We start from the raw sequence: 16,711 nt of genomic DNA, 5'->3' as shown, positions 1-16,711 counted from the left end.
AGAAAGGGGGAAAGCAGAAAGTTCTGGTGTCTACAATTTCTAAATTGTTTCTTTAGCTCAAACATCCCTCATGCCAAAGTGGCTATTATTGTTAGCTTTTTGTAGTCATGACTAAGATATCTGAAAAGAACAACTTAGAGCAGGAAAAGTTCATTTGGGGCTTACAGTTTTAGAGGTTCAGTTCATGGTCAGCCTGCTCCATTGCTTTGGGCCTAAGAGAGGCAGAACATCATGAGAGACCCCAGCCCAATAACTTTAGGCCCAGTAACAAATCACCAGGGCTTGCTTCCGCACCTGCACAGACGTCAGATGTATTTTTCAGAAAATCAGTTAAGTGTAACCGATTAAGAAAGGACAGGATGGTTGGGAAAGGAGCCGGCACGGTTGGGCAAACGGGATCATACAATGAAAAACCATACAATGAATAACAAATGGTTTTTATGTAGTTTTTCCTTTATGTGGTTTTTCCAGGAACCTATAGTGAAAAACAAGTTTACCCTTTAAGTGACCTATATGCTGGATTCAAAAGAGCCAATGAAATACCTGTTACTGTGCTAGGAGGGAAACTGACCACTGTACCCTATAAAAGATCTGTACCCCAAAGCCCGGTGTGCCAGTTCACCAAAGCTCCGGCTGAGGTTTCGCTGAGCACCCGCAGGCGCCTGTGTATCAATAAATCGCCTCTTGCTTTTGCAGCCAGTGCCTCGTGCGTCTTTCTTGGACAGGGAATCCGTGGGTCTTTCAATCATAGCAAAAGAAAGGTGCTGTGGAGCAACATTGCTCACTCCACGGTAGCCAGGAATCATAGAGAAAATAGGAGGAGCCAGGGACAAAATACATAATCCCAGAGGTATGTATATCCCAGGGACCCACTTCCTCCAGCCATGTCCCACTTGCCTAGTTTTCTAGTAATCTAGTAATCTATTCAAATCACTAATCCAGCAAATGGATTAACCCACTGATTAGGTTAACAGACTCATAATCCAATCATTTCACTTCCTGCATTAACTCAGGATCTGATCTTCTTCAGTAACCAACAATACCCAGAAACTGAAAGAGCAGGTAAGGAAAACAAAAAAACAATTTTTGGAGATACCCTTCTGTAGGGTTTGCTCAAATTTGGATCCTCAGACATATTCTGAGAACTTGTAGAATTTTTTCCCCTTTTTCTGCTTTACTTTCCTGTTTTACAAAAATTAAGGTAGAATACCCATAAGATTTACCATTTTAGCAGCCACATTGCTGCCTATCCCCCAGCCCACTGATTTTTGTTGTTGTTGTTGTTGTAGTGCTAGGGATTGAATCCAATGCTACATGCATTCTGGGCAAGGGCTCCACCACTGAGCTACGCCCCCAGCCCCATATCAGCCATTTTTACGTGTATAGTTTCAGAGCATTAATTACATGCAATTGTTGTACAATCATCACATCATCTACCTCCAGATCTTTTTTCATCTTGTAAAACTGAAACTCTATACACATTAAGCACTAACTCCCTATTCTCCTCTTTCCAAGCCTCTAGCAACCACCATTCTATTTTCTTTCTCTGTAAATCTAACTGCCCTACGCACCTTATGTAACTTGGATTAGATAGCATTTGTTCTTTTGTGGCTGTGTTGTTTTACTCAGCATAAATTATAACCTTAAGTTTGTTCCATTTGAAGCATGTGTCAGAACTTTCCACCTTTTGAAGGTCAAGTAATATTCTATTTTATGTCTATATCATATTTTGTTCCTCCATTCATCCACTGATGGTCACTTGTGTTTCTTTCAACTTTTCGCTATTGTGAATAATGCTGCTATGAATGTACTTGTACAAATATCTGTTTAAAGTTCTGTTTTCAAGTCTTTTTGTATATACCCGGAAGTGAAATTCCTGGGTCATTCTGAAATTCCACTTATAATTTTTTGTGAGCAATACTGTTTTCCCTAGTGATTGTGCCATTTTACATTTCTACCAGCAGTGCACAAGGGTTACAATTTCTCCACATTTTTGCTAACACTTATTATTTTCTGGTTGGGGCTTTTTGTTTTTGTTTGTTCATTCACTTTGGAGTATTGAGAATTAAGCCCAGGGGCATTATACCACTGAGCTACATTCCCAGTCCTTTTCTTCTTTTTTATTTTGAGACAAGCTTTCACTAAATTGCTGAGGCTGGCCTCAAACTTGCAATCCTCCTGCCTCAGCCTCCCAAATCTCAGGGATTACAGGCTGTGCTGCCACCACGGCCTCCTTTTATAACAGCTATCCTAACTTTGTAAAGTGGTATCTCATATGGTTTTGATTTTCATTTCCCTAGTGATTAGTGATGTTTCACCTCTTTTCATGTACTTGTTGGCCCATGTTTATCTTTCTTGGAGAAATGTTTCTTCAAGTTTGCCCACTTATTGTTGCCCCCACCCTTTTCTTCTAAAGGGAAATAATGCATAATGCATTGCCCTAAAGTTTAAGAAATACTACCAGTCTGCCTCTTCTTCTGGAGATAGCCCACATTCTCCCTTGAATATGTTACCTACTTATCTAAATAAACCAGTGTCTATGCCTTTGTGGGGGGCATAACTAACTGCCATCCAAATCCTAGAGATAAATCTGTTGCATATTGACTTTAATTTTGTTGCAAATAATGTCATCATTATAGGTACATAATCACTCCTTAAATTTTAAATTTGAAATGTTTAATTTAAAAAATTGCTACATGTGGAGTATAATTCACAACATCACCCCCCCCAAATGTACATAAGAGTACAGTTTGGATTTTCACAAACAGACACATGTAACTAGCACCAAGATCAACAGAGAGAACCTTACAAGCATCCTGGAAACCCCTCTTCCAGTTATTAACCCTTCCAATCACTATAGCCTATCCACCAAGGTAACCATACAGTAATTTTCAATAGCTTAATTTTTCTCCTGTTGATGTCTTAATTTCCTCCTCTGAGATGTCCTAAATTTGATTACAAGGGCCAGAGGATAGAGTTGGGAAGAGATATGGTAAGTTAATCAGTTAATATCTACTGGCCAAAATCAGTAAGACTGCTGCAGGTTCCTGAATGTATGTTGAGATCTTAACCCAAAACCCAAGGGAAACCATGCCTATAATTCCAACTACTCCAGAGGCTACGGCAGGAGGAGCACAAATTCTGGGTAGATCTAGGCAACTTAGTGTGACACTGACTCAAAGTTTTCAAAAATTTTGAGGGATGGACTCAAAGGTAGAGCATTTACCTGCATGTAGAAGGCCCTGGGTTCAATGCTTAGTACTACAAGAAGCAAGGGGAAAATAAAAGAAAGAAAGTCCCAAGGCAGTTGATCACCAGGTTTCACCAATTCTCTTACAAATGGATTTCCCAGGCTATTAACTCCAACCAATCCAGAAGCAACAAGTACTTTTCTTTATGGACTGTTCTCCTATCTTAAAACTTCCTCTGTTTTGTTAAATCACTCCTCTTATGTATAGGCAATGTAGGTTCAACATAAGCTATGAATGCTTTTCTTTCTCAAATTTTCATTTTTTAAATGCTCTTGGCTCTTAGTTCCAGCAGACATATTTCCAACCGCTACCTAGCTTTGCTGCTGGTTGTTGGGGATCTTTTCCCAGGACTGGGTCCTTTTTTTCCTGGCTGATATCTGCAATGGCTCAATAAGCCCTTTTATTTCAGAGAACCCATAGTCTCAAGAACTTTGACTTAACAATAGGGAGGTGGGAAACGTTAGTATGTACTTTTGTGTCTAAATTTTTATACTCAACTTTGGGTTTCCATTGTTCCTCCATGCTGTTGCCTATAGTTGCAAATGGTTCTTTGCATTGCCATGTAGTGTTCCTGTGAACATTGTGAGAATCTGTTCACTTACTGTTGATGGTCTTTTGAGATACTGACCTTTGGGCCTATTACAACAAATGCAGCTATGAGCATTCTGATACTTGCCTGTCGCTGCACCTATAAATACATTTCTCTCAGATGGAAGTGTAGGGTCTGAATGGCAGGGTCAAATATGCACCTTTAGCGAATAGTGTTTGTTTCTCAATTATTATTCCACTTTACATCCAAAGAGTAAGGTAAAATAATTCAGTTACTTGCAATAACTTCAGATACTCGCCAACACTAGGTATTTTCCATCATTTTTTTCCTATTTTATTTGGAAATTAGAGGCAACTGGGACAAGTTTGGTTGCTTTTTGCAGGACCTTTTAGCTTGGGAGTTGGTTTTCTGAATTACTAACTAACTCAGGCTTCTACCTCGTCCAGCTAAATCCTGTTGGCTGTGAGTGCATTTTCACTTTGCTAGACAGTTTTAGTCACTCTGCCACTTGGATGTCTCCAACTCAAGAAAATAGGTGTGCGCTGGGGGCGAGGAAAGAGCTTTGAGGACTCCAGAGTCTGATCGCTGCTTCGGTAAACTTATGCGGACCTTCTTCGTTTGAGTTCTTTCTTCCAGATCCTACGGGCTAGCAAATCCTTCTCATCTCTGGAGTTCTGGGTGTACGCGGCCGGTCAGGAGACAGAGATCCCACTGCAGCCGCCCACTCCACCACCAGCCGGTGCAGGGGTGGGGCGGGGCACGGTTTGGCGCGGAGCATGCGCAGAACAAGCCCGGCGCATGCTCCACAGTGCGGCGGGTCCCCAGTTGAGGGGAGTCGAGTCTCCCGCGCCCCGCCATCCCCTGTGGAGCCACCGCTTAGCCATTCGATCTGAGACCTCAGTGCTAATAAAGTTAGTTTAAAATCCATAGTCATTTTTAAAAGAGAGAAAGAAGGTGCGAGGCAGTCGGGCGGCCCCCCTGGGGAGCTGGCGCGTTGGGAGGCGGTGGCGGTTGCGCCGCGACCAGGAGGAGCCGGGCGAGCCGGCCGGCGGGTCCGCTGCTGGCGAGGGACGGTGAGTAGCGGCTCGCGCTCCGGGGTAGCGTCGCTGCGCTCATCTGCCCTCTCCAGGGCCGCCTGAGGTTCTCGGCCTCCGCTGGGGAAGGACCCGCTTCTCTTGGGGTCCCGGGAAGCGCCTTGCGCCGAGCTGCGGAGAGGGGCGTGGGGGCAGGGGCCTCCAGGCCCGGCTCCCATCCCCCCCTGCTGAACACAGAGCCCAAGTTTTAGGGAGGAGGTGGGGGGCCCGGCGCCCATTCTCAGTTCCCAGCGGTCGGATCTGTGTGGGCGGCGGTGCCAGAGATTACCTTGTGGGCGGGAAAGAGTGGGGTGGAGCGAGGCGCCGTCTCCCCACGTCCATCCCTCGGGCTGGCTGAGCATCCAGCTTCTTGCAGTCCCCCAGCCCCAAATGGAGAAAGGGGTGGCCCAGCCGGGCGACCCACCAGCGGGGGACCTAGAGTGCCGGGTTAGGTTTGCGCGGGAGGAGGGTCCCAGGTCTGCCCTGGCTGGGCTTTCAGACCCCTAGTCTCCCCGCAGTGGGGCCCCCTCCTTAGCCGCGGCCCCACCCTTCCCTAGTTTCTCGCTCCAACTGCTAGAATATGAATGAGCCAGACTGTACTGTTTCATTGACGCTGGCTGCCACAGAATTTCTTTACTCAGAGATTTAACTACAGTAGTTTCCAGGAATATGTACCCGAGTGTGAGAGAGTTAAGAATCGGGAGCTAGTGAAGTGGCGGTGGGGTCCAAAGTAGGCTATTTACTTCTCTAGTTTTTACATAACTTTCTAATATGTTATGTTCTAGGTAACTTCATTGACTCTAGGAAGTTTTTAATTACAAGTTGTTAACGAAAAAACACTTTTTGATCAGAGTTGACGAATTCTTTTCATTTCTAATTAATTGTTTGGCCAATTAATTTTAAAATTAAGTTTGTAGGGAAAGGGTGTTTACATAAAAGCATTACTGTCAAGGTTTTAATTATACTCAGAATTCGGCTTTTCTAAGGACATCATTGTTTTGATGTAGGCTTTTAAGTTTGTAGTGACTGAAAAATCTCAAGAGTTATGTTAAGATCTGCTTTCACTTTTTTCTTTCAATTTTATTTTTGAAATTTATGGTAAAAATTGACTTTTGAGGAGGATGTAAAATTATGTGAATTTTAGATTCATGTAACCACTACTACAGTCAGGACATAAAGCAGTTTTACCACCTGTTATTCCTTTATATCTCACTCCTTACCCCTAACTCCTGTCAATTACTGTTCTTTTCCAGAATGTCATTTAAATTGAATCATTAGTCAAGGTCTCCCTGCAGGCTGGTCTTTGAACTCCTGGGCTCAAGTGATCCTCCCATATCTGACTTTTGTCAGTAATTTTAAGTTTGCCATTATACCTGAAATCACTTGAGCCTAGACATTTTTTTTCTGAGTTTTTTTAAAATATATTTTTAGTTGTAGATGGACACAGTATCTTTATTTTATTTGTTTATTTTTTTTTTTATGTGGTTCATGGAATTGAACCCAGTGCCTCACCCATGCTAGGCAAGCGCTCTACCACTGAGATTTGGTAAGTTGTAAAGTTATACACTCAGTTGTGTAGTGGAATCTCATTGTGATTTTAATATGGCTTTAACCAACGCCCAAAGATGTTGAATGAGACCTTTTGATACTGCTTCTTTCACTAACCATGATGCTCTGAGATCCCTCCCAAGTTGTTTCATATTAGGATAATTTTTTTTCTTTCTTTTGTGGTATTGGAGATTGAACCCAGGGCCTGGTGAACTGAGTTACATCTCCAGCACCCCCATCTTTTTTTTTTTTTTCTTATTGGATACAGGGTCTCAAATTCCATTGTTGGCTTTGAATTTATGATTTGCACTACCACCACATCCATCAATTATTAACTCTTTTCTTTCTTCCTTTCTTCCAAGTAGTATTTCCTTAGCTTGATATGTCACATTCATCTACTCATTTATACATCCATCCATTAAAGAACATTTAGGTTGTTTTCAGTTTTAGACAGTTATGAATAGAGCTGCTATAAATACATGGTACAGATTTTTATGTGAACTTTTCATTTTTCTAGGGTAATGCTACCTGTGAGATTTTAGGATTATATTATGTTTAACTCGTTGACTGTCAAACTATTTTCCAGAGTGGCTGTGTCATTTTGCAGTCCCACCAGCAAAAGGTGAGAATTCTAGTTTCTCCACATCCTTTCACATTTTTCCCAGTACTTGACACTGTCTTTTTTTTTTTTTTTTAAGGAAGGTCTGTCTCCCTGCAGGCTGGTCTTGAGCTCTTGGGCTCAAGTGTTCCTCCCATGTCTGACTTTTGTCAGTAATTTTAACTTTCCCAGTCTGAAATCACTTGAGCCTAGACATTTTTTTTTCCTCTGAGTTTTTTAAGTTGTAAAGTTATACACTCAGTTGTGTAGTAGTATGTCATAGTGGTATCTCATTGGCTTTAACCAATGGCCAACGATGTTGAATATCTTTTGATATGTTCATTTGATATGTATACACTTTTGGTGAGTTATGTAGCCAAGTCTTTTGCCCAATTTTTGAGTTGTATTCTTATGTTGAGATTTGAGGATTCTTTATATGTCTGGTTACAAATTTTATGTCACGTGTTTTGCAAATGTTTTCTCCCAGTCTTTAGTTTGTCTTTTTGTTATTGTGACGATTTTAATGTTACTGAAGTCCAGTTTATAAGTTTTTCCTTTAAATGTGTCTTTTGGGCATTATGTCCAAGAACTCTTTGTCTAACACCAGGTCAAGAAAATTTTCTTCCTTCTAAAAAAATTTGTTTGTTGTTAAAGTTAACAGTTTTACATTTAGCTTTGTGATTCATTTTGAGTTGTTTGTGAAGTTTAGATGAAACTTTTACTTTTTTGCATGTGGATGTATAATTGTTTCATCACCATATTTTGAAAGACTCTCTTTTCTCCATTGAATTGCTTTCCCCACCTTTGTCAAAATCAATTGGTTGTTTTTGTGTGGATCTATTTTGAGCCCTCTGTTCTGTTGCATTGATTAATGTACTTTCCCTTTGCCAGTATCACACTTTCTTGATTAAGTTAGGTTTACAGTGTCTTTAAATTAGGCATTATGATTTCCTTCAATTTTCTTTCTTTTTAGCTATTTTAGTTCCTTTCCCTTTCCATATAAGTTGTAAAGCTAGCTTGTCTGGGAAATCTTGTTGATACTTTGATTGGAACTGTATTAAATCCATAGATCAATTTGAGAATTGCTGTTTTTTTTTAACATTTATTTTTTAGTTATAGGTAGACACAATATCTTTATTTTATTTTTATGTGGTGCTGAGGATCAAACCCAGTGCCTCACACATGGTAGGCTAGCACTTTACCTCTGAGTCACAACTCCAGCCCCAAGAATTGCTGTTTTTACTTTGTAGAGTTTCCAATCCATTAACATGTTGTGTCGTTCTATTTATTATTATGTTTAGTAGTGTTTTGTAATTTTCAGTATACAGATCCTGTATGTTTTGTAGTTTTTAGGGTTTTTTTTTGTAATTTTTTAAAATTTTGGGAGCTTTTATAAATCTGATATTTTAAATTCTTTTTTCAAATTGTACATTGTTAATATATAAAAGTATAGTTAAATTTTATGTGTTGCCCTTGTATCCTGTGACCTTGCTAAACTTACTAATATTAGTTGCAGGGTGTTTTGTTTTCTTTTGTTTATTGTTTTGTAGATTCTTTGGGATTCTTTGGATATTTCTACAGAGACAATCCTGTCATTTGTGAATAGAGACAGTTTTATTTATTTTCTAAATTTAAAAAAATTTTGTTGGCTGTTGTACTGGTTAGGATTTTGTGTATGATATACAGTAGTGAGAGTGAACATCCTTACCATGTTCCCAGTCTAAGGGAAAAGCTATTAGTCTTTGAGAATTAAGTATGATATTAACTGTAGGTTTTACGTTTTCAATGCTCTTTATTGGGTTGAAAAGTCTTATGGATTCTAGTTTGCTTGGAGTTGTCCGCCCCCCCCAAAAGGATGTTAAGTTGATATTGTGATGCACTCCCGCCCCCCAGCCTAATGTGGTGTATTACATTAACTAATTTTCAAATATTAAACCAGCTTCCTTTCCCAGAATAAAGCCCATTTGGTTGTGGTGTATTGTTATTTTTATATTACTCAATTCACTTTAATATTTTGTTGAGAAATTTGCATCTTTGTTCATAAGAGGTTATTTGTCTATTTTTCTTTTTGGTACTTTTGTGTGGTTTCAAGATAATGTTGGCTTCATAAAACGAATTGGGAATTGTTTCTCTCCTCTGTCTATTCTGAAAGAGATTTTTGTCATTGGTTTTAATTTTTCAAATGTATTATGGGGTTCTCCTTTGAAATCTCCTGAGTTTAAAGATTTTTTTTCCCTGAATTTTAAAGTTACAAATTTAATCTCCTTTATAGTTATAGAACCATTCAAATAATCTTATTTCTTATTGTGTAAGTTGTGGTAGTTTATACTTTTTGATCTCCATTTCATGTAGGTTGTCAGATACAGTGTGAAGAGTTGTTTATTTTTATGTCTGAAATTGTATTATATTTGAAATATCTTTCTGGTCTCTGCCATTTCATCCTTGATATTGGTAATTTGTGTCTGCTTTTTTTTTTTTCTTTATTAATCTTGCTAAAGATTTGTCATTTTTATTGAACTTTTTCCAAAATTAGCTTTTAGTTTTTTAAAATTTTATTAATTTCTGTTTTTTATTATTTTCTTCCTTTTGTTTGATTTGGGTTTATTTTGCTCTTTTTCTGTTTTCTTGAGGTGGGAGCTTAGATTGGTTTTTGAGTTACTCTTCTAAGGTAACTCTGAAATCTGTTGTGTCTTACACATTTTCATATGTTGTTCTCTTATTTTTATTTTAAAAAAATGTTTCTAACTTCTCTTTAGATTACTTTGATCCATAGATTGTTTAGAAGTATGTGCTTCTGGTTTCAAATGTCTAGAGATTTCCCTGTTACTTTTCTGTTAGTGATTTCTAGTTTGATTTCTTTTTTTTTTTTTTTTTTTTTAGAGAGAGAGAGAATTTTTAATATTTATTTTTTAGTTTTCCGCGGACACAACATCTTTGTTTGTATGTGGTGCTGAGGATCGAACCCGAGCCGCACGCATGCCAGGGGAGCGCGCTACCTCTTGAACCACATCCCCAGCCCTGTTTTTTTTTTTTTTTTTTTTAAATTTTGACACAGGGTTTCACAAAATTGCTGAGGCTAACCTCAAATTTTTGATCCTCCTTCCTCATCCTCCTGAGTCACAGAGATTATAGGTATATGCTGCTGCACCTAGCTCCCTTCTTTCTACTTTTTAGAACCTTATGTTTGTTTTATGTATAATATCCAGAGTTTTAAATTATACATAAAATTAATGAATAGGGAAAGAGATGTCTAATCTTTTAGAAGCATATCTCTGAAGTATATATTTTTAAAAGGGTAAACTATGATACATTTTGTTGTAGCTTTTTTATTATTATTATTTTAAACTTCATAATCTTTTGGCATAAATAATTATTTAGGTAGAGAGAAGGAAATTGCCTTCCAAGAACTCAACTGATGTGAGATAAAGCTAGATGAATAGGGGTCAGGGCATGGTAGGAATTTTTGATTTTTACTGTAAGTGTTCTGAAGACAGACCTTTTCATAGAGTAGAAGGGTGGTGGTACTTGATATCCAGCTTGTATCCTAGACCACTTAAATCATATTCTCAGAGAAAGGATCCAAGCATTAGTAATTTTTAAAGTTCTCTAGGTTATTCCAGTGTATAGTCAAGGTTTAGAGTCACTAGCCTAAGGTTAACAGTTATATCATTTGTCTAATTATAAAATCACTTGCCTATTTTGAGTCCTTCAAAAAGCAAATGTCAGGAAGGAATTATAAGCATAAGAGAGTTATTGGCGGAAATGCAAAATGATCAAGAGGAGTCCTTCAGACTGCAATGCCAGTTTGATGCCTGTGAAAGGAGAAAGGAGGATTGAATGGAAAGAGCCCCAGTCTGCGGCTGCCAGAAAACCTCAACCAGTTTGATGGGGAGACCCTGCACAAAAAGGAATCCCACACTGGGCAGAATTGGCCTGACTCATGTTGGGCATAGTTGTCCTTCCTGTTTGCTCTTCACTTGGGGAGAGTATGGCCTTAAAAGAAGTGGGTAGTGCAATAGATCCTAAGGAGGGTGTGGTGCCTGCACACTCAACATAGCATCTCTTTTGAAAGGATAATTAAATTGTATACTTCTGTGCTCATTTTAAAATTTCAGAATTGCAGGACTAGTGCTCTGAGATTTCTGATGAATTATATCACAGACTTAGAGCCTCTACTTTAGCAAGTACTGACAGGTGATTCTTATGATCAGGCAAGTTTGTGAAGTACCAGGGGCAATTGCTGAGACTCTACTAAGGACAAAGAAAGGAATTTTCTTCACATTTCAGATTTGTTTTGTGTAGTGGTTGTATAAAGAGTTTTCAGTTAAAGTAGTTAGAATATAATAAATACGGCAGGGGCCTAACTAGTAATTAACTGTAACTGGTCCAAAACTAAAGAAAGAATATATGGTATAAGATTTGTGTAGACCAAGGGGTTGTGAGGTGGGGAGGGAGGGGGGAATTGATTATGAACAATATCCAAGTGATATTGGCCGAATTATATTGTTATATTGTGTGTATGTATGCATATGTAGCAGTAAAACTCATCATTAATGTACTACTATAATGCGCTAATAAAAAAGTGTGAAAAATTAAAATAAAAAAATTGTACAGGATTCATTGTAAACCTTTCTTTGGGGTGTTTTTCTAGGGATGCTAATTATTACCTATAAGGTTAAAAAACATTTTTATCAGATTTTACATTTGCTACCCATTTGGTGTAATACTGTGGGGGTATTTATTATGCTACATAAAACTACTAAGTTTTGCATGTTTAACTTTCACTATGGTAAGTCTTTTATATGTATCCATGATCAACAACACTGTGAGGTAGATTTTATTGCCAGGATACAGAAGCTTAAAGAAGTTAGGCAATAACTTCACCAAGAGTACATTGCTAGTAGTAAGTGGTAACTTTAAATCAAGCCTCAGTTGCAATGCCCATAGGCTTGGTCTGTATGAAACAGAATGCTATGTAGAATTAGGCATTTGTTGATATACGAATGTCATGCATTGTGCTGTTGATGTGGTATCAAAAATTATTGTGTTCCAAAAAATTTATCTAAAAGAGGTAGAATGAGACCCTAGTCTTGGAAATTAATTCTTGCAGTGTTATTTATTGATAAAACAGTTATGGTTTATTTTATTTTGTACAATTTTTGTGTCATAAAGAATAATTTCATTTTAAACTACAGGTGTGAAAGACAAGTTCTGATCACTTGGAATTGGAGTTGGTACTGAAACCATTTCTACTTCAAAAATGTTGGAGGAAGATATGGAAGTGGCCATCAAGATGGTGGTTGTAGGCAATGGAGCAGTTGGAAAATCAAGTATGATTCAGCGATATTGCAAAGGCATTTTTACAAAAGACTACAAGAAAACCATTGGAGTTGACTTTTTAGAGCGACAAATCCAGTATGTAGTTGACTGCTTTATCCCTTTGGTTTTGAGTTGTGAACTATATCCAAGACTTTCATTGTAGTAATAGTAACTAATTATAGTAGTCCAAGGTTAAGCAACCAGTGGCAGTGACTCATGTGACAGTTGATGGTCATTTCCAATTATTCATTAGCATATATATCTTTATCCTTGTTTTTCCTTTCATCTTCTTTTCCTCTTTCTCTTGTTTTTTCATTTTTACTGTGCTCCCTTTCCCCATTTTTTTCTTATGTTTTATGTTTATTAGTGATAACTTGAATATTTATTACATAAAATGGTGATAGACTTTAAACAGATTTTTGTTTCCTATTTTATTTAGAAGGAAAGTTACCTGTCTCAAAATAAAGTTTTCATCTCTTACATTACAGGTGCCTTTTGTTTAGAATGTCTCTTCTCTTTTTAAAACTGGGCAATACTACTTAGAAGTTAAGGAAATAATAATTTGCTTTTATTTTAAAGGTATAAGAGAAGACAGATTTGGGAGGATTAAATTTGCCCATGAAAAGGAAATCCTACTTCAGGAAATCCAGTTGAATTTCTAAAACACCTCAGTAATAGTTTTTGTCATCAATTTTGATAACTTTAAAGACTGTTTTAGGTTGTAGGAGACAAAAGAAAATAAGAACATTAAACATCTGATTCATTGGCCTAGATACTAACATCAAGTAAAGATAACTGTGTTTTATCATTTTGAAAATATTTTTTTAGTTGTAGATGGACAGAGTACCTTTTATTTTATTTTTATGTGGTGCTGAGGATTGAAACCAGCACCCTCTGTGTGCAAGGTGAGCACTCTACCACTGAGCTACAACCCCAACCCTGTGTTTATTGTTTTAAAGATGAATTTTTAATCTGTTCTGGGATGCTTTTTTGTACTTCCATATTTGCTTGCTTTCTTGGAACATATTTTAAGAAGGTTCCTTTTAAGTCTTGATGGTGTATATTTCTTGTACTTATTACCTGAAGCCAAATTAATATTTTAAGTATATAGTTGATCCTCATTATTCGTAGGTTTTTATTTGCAAATTCATCTACTTGGTAAAATTTACTTGTAATCACAAAGTAAGTACTTGAGTGTTTTTGTAGTTATTGTGGACATGTGCAAAGCAGCATATGGGTTACCCAACATGTACCTTCCTAGCTGAGGTCAAACCAAGGTGTTACTTTTCTTTCTTGTTTCAGTTCTCACACAATAAACACTTGTCTTTTTTGTGTTCCTTATAATGCCATATTTTTCACATTTTATGCTTTTTTAAAATTTTTTATTTTTTTAGTTGTAGATGGACATAATCTTGGATTTATTTATTTACTGCTTTTTTGTTAGTGATATTACTGTTTAAAATGGCCCCTAGGTATAGTACTGAAGTTTGTATTGTATTGAAGGTATGATGTGCCTCATGGAGAAAAATACTTGTGTTAGGCAAGCTTTGTTCAGCCATAGATAAGAGTGTTATTGGTCTATAGTGCTTGCTATTGGATATTAATTGAACATTAATGAATTAACAATTATATTAATAAGTATCTGTACTTAAAAACACATATAAAATAAGGTGATGAAATGTAACTAGGGGTTCTCAGGAACCTAACCCTATAATTCCCCTAGGAGTGGTGTGGTTCAGTGCTTATTTGGTGTTCAGAGTGATATTATGGGACTGGAGTTATATCTTAGTGGTAGAGCACTTGCCTAACAAGTGAGAGGTCCTATGTTTGATTTCCAGCACTACATACACACACAGAGAGACAAATATATATATAGTGATATTTTAGATCATAGCTCCTATAAATAATGAGAATTAACAATATGACAAAGTAGAGAAAATTTTTTAGTTGTAGGGTAATAAGCAGGTAAGCTGCTTTCTCTTATTCTCATTCTATCACTAGGGCATCAGAACCCATTAAAATGGTGTAGTGAGAGAAGAATAAACACAGGCCTAAGGAAATTCCCCTTTGCCAATACTTCCTAATCCCAGAGCCACTACCATTCATGACTATTGTTGAAGGAGAAAAGTGGGAGATAAATGCAAATCATATGTAAAGCTATATAGCTTTGCTTTCACTATTGGGAATAGTATCAACATTTAAAAATACTGAACTCATAGACTTTTTCAGAGTGAAACTGACAATGTAGTTTTAATACTTTTGGATGTGAAAAATAAAAATGTACACAAAGCTAAGTTACAAAAAATATTTTCATTCATATGGAATAAATTAATCTCTCCTTTCAGAGTTAATGATGAAGATGTTAGACTAATGTTATGGGATACTGCAGGTCAAGAGGAATTTGATGCAATAACCAAAGCCTACTATCGAGGTAAAATGTGAGACTTATATTTTTTGCTTGGTGTGTTCTTTAAAATAAATAAATAAATAAATAAATAAATAAATAAATATATATGTATATAATGTTTTTAAAATATTTGTTTTAGTTGTATGTGGACATAATAACCTTTATTTTTATGTGATACTGAGAATCGAACCCATGTTTCACGTGTGCTATGCAAGTACTCTACCGCTGAGCCACAAGCCCAGCCCCATACACACACACACACACACACACACATTTAATTGTAGTTGGACACAATACCTTTATTTTATTTATTTATTTTTATATGGTGCTAAGGATTGAACTCAGCTCCTCACACATTCTAGGCAAACACTCTACTGCTGAGCAACAACCCCAACCCCTTGGGTGTGTTCTTTTGGCTGAATAAAAAACTTTGCTCTTTATGTTTCCCACATAAGGATTTCTCTTTAAGAATAGTTAAAATAGAGCTGGGAACACAGCTCAATAGTAGAGTGCTTGTCTAATATACACAAAGCACTGGGTTTGATTCTCGGCAACCCCCACCACACACACACACATAAATAAATAAAAAGAATAACTAAAATAATTTCAAAGTATTTCTTAAAAAATCCCAGTTCATTATTCTTTTTTTTCTTACATACATGACAATAGTGGAGTTCATTACATTCATAATTTTTTTACATTCCAATTCTTAATACACCTTTATACCACAATTTATCAAATCTGTTTGTATATATGGTATGTTGACACCAAATTCACATCTTCATACATGAATTTTGTATGATGACCGTCTCCTTCCACTATCCTTGCTATTCCCCTTCTTCCTCCCTTTCCCTCCCACCCCTATTCCCTACATCTAGAGGTAATTTTTACCCATGCTCTTCCTCCCTACCCCACTTTGAGTCACCCCCCTTATATCAGGGGTTATTGGGATTGGCTAACTTCACTTAGCATAATCTTCTCTAATGCCATTCATTTCCTTGCAAATGCCATGATCTTATTCTTTTTTAGTGCAGAGTAATATTCCATTGTGTATAAATGCCATATATTTTTTTATCCATTCATCCACTGAAGTACATCTAGGTTGGCTCCACAGTTTAGCTATTGTGCCAGTTCATTATTCTTCTAAAGATCTTGTAGAGTGTCAAATAACACTTCATACTGTAGATAGCTTATTTCTGTCTTAGAATTATGTGACTCCTATAGATAAATCAGACTTGAATCAAGACAGAAAATATTAAATGTCTACCCTGACACATAAAGAAATTACTATACTTTCAGAGTGAAAACTTAACATATAAAAAGTAAAGCCCCTGAAAATAAGATGGCATTTTGCTTAATTAAAAGTAAATTACACAGTAATTCCTATTAGTGCAGTGCTAAAGAATAGTTCAGAGAAGTGTTAAGTATACGTGGAGAGGAAGGAGCCACAACAAGAGAATTTAAGGTTTTAAAATATAAGCTTAAATTCCTAAAGAGAGTTTCAATTGAACTTATAAATGGAGCTTAGTGTCCTTTAATATTGCCTATAAAATTTTGTCCTTTTGGAATTTTAAAATTTGCATTTTCACTTTTTCAGTACTGCTAATTGAACCCAGGGCCTTGGGCATGCTAGACAAGTGCTCTACCACTGAGTTGCATCTCTAGCCATTTCTTTTTTTCATTTTGAGACAGGGTCTTTGTAAGTTTTCCAGGTTGGCCTCAAGCCTGTGGTCCTCCTGCCTCAGCCTCCAGAGTAGCTGGGACTAAGATATGTGCTACCATACTTAGCCCTTTTCTTTCAGAATTTAAAAGGACATTTTCAGTGTTCTTCCAACTCACTGCCAATGGTTTCTGAAATGCAAAACAATAACTGAAAGCTTGATCTAGTATCATATAGCATGATCTTTTTTTTTTTTTAGTTGTGTTAGGACACAATACCTTTATTTTATTTATTTATTTTATGTG

At 37.0% G+C, this 16,711-nt stretch overlaps 2 protein-coding genes across 5 annotated transcripts in view; one reads left to right on the top strand and one right to left on the bottom strand.

Annotated features, from left to right (window-relative positions):
* Prim2 (DNA primase subunit 2) overlaps positions 1-16,711 on the bottom strand; it is a 410,568-nt gene that overhangs the window by 360,590 nt on the left and 33,267 nt on the right. The window lies entirely within an intron of this gene.
* The window catches only part of Rab23 (RAB23, member RAS oncogene family), a 31,049-nt gene continuing 18,938 nt past the window's right edge, over positions 4,601-16,711 (top strand). The window contains exons 1-3 of one of the 3 annotated variants that reach the window (XM_048805587.1): positions 4,601-4,712; positions 12,216-12,435; positions 14,685-14,770. In XM_048805587.1, the coding sequence (XP_048661544.1) occupies positions 12,281-12,435; positions 14,685-14,770 (241 nt within the window). In that variant the 5' untranslated portion in view covers positions 4,601-4,712; positions 12,216-12,280. Of the gene's footprint in view, positions 4,713-4,738; positions 4,875-7,003; positions 7,045-12,215; positions 12,436-14,684; positions 14,771-16,711 lie in introns of those variants that run through there. The other 2 variants (XM_015487887.2, XM_048805586.1) reach the window with 2 other exon arrangements.

Source organism: Marmota marmota, unplaced genomic scaffold (assembly GCF_001458135.2).
Source record: "Marmota marmota marmota unplaced genomic scaffold, marMar, whole genome shotgun sequence".
Taxonomy (NCBI): domain Eukaryota; kingdom Metazoa; phylum Chordata; class Mammalia; order Rodentia; family Sciuridae; genus Marmota; species Marmota marmota.
Note: the sequence above shows the minus strand (reverse complement) of the source record. Positions and strands in the feature narration are given on the sequence as shown.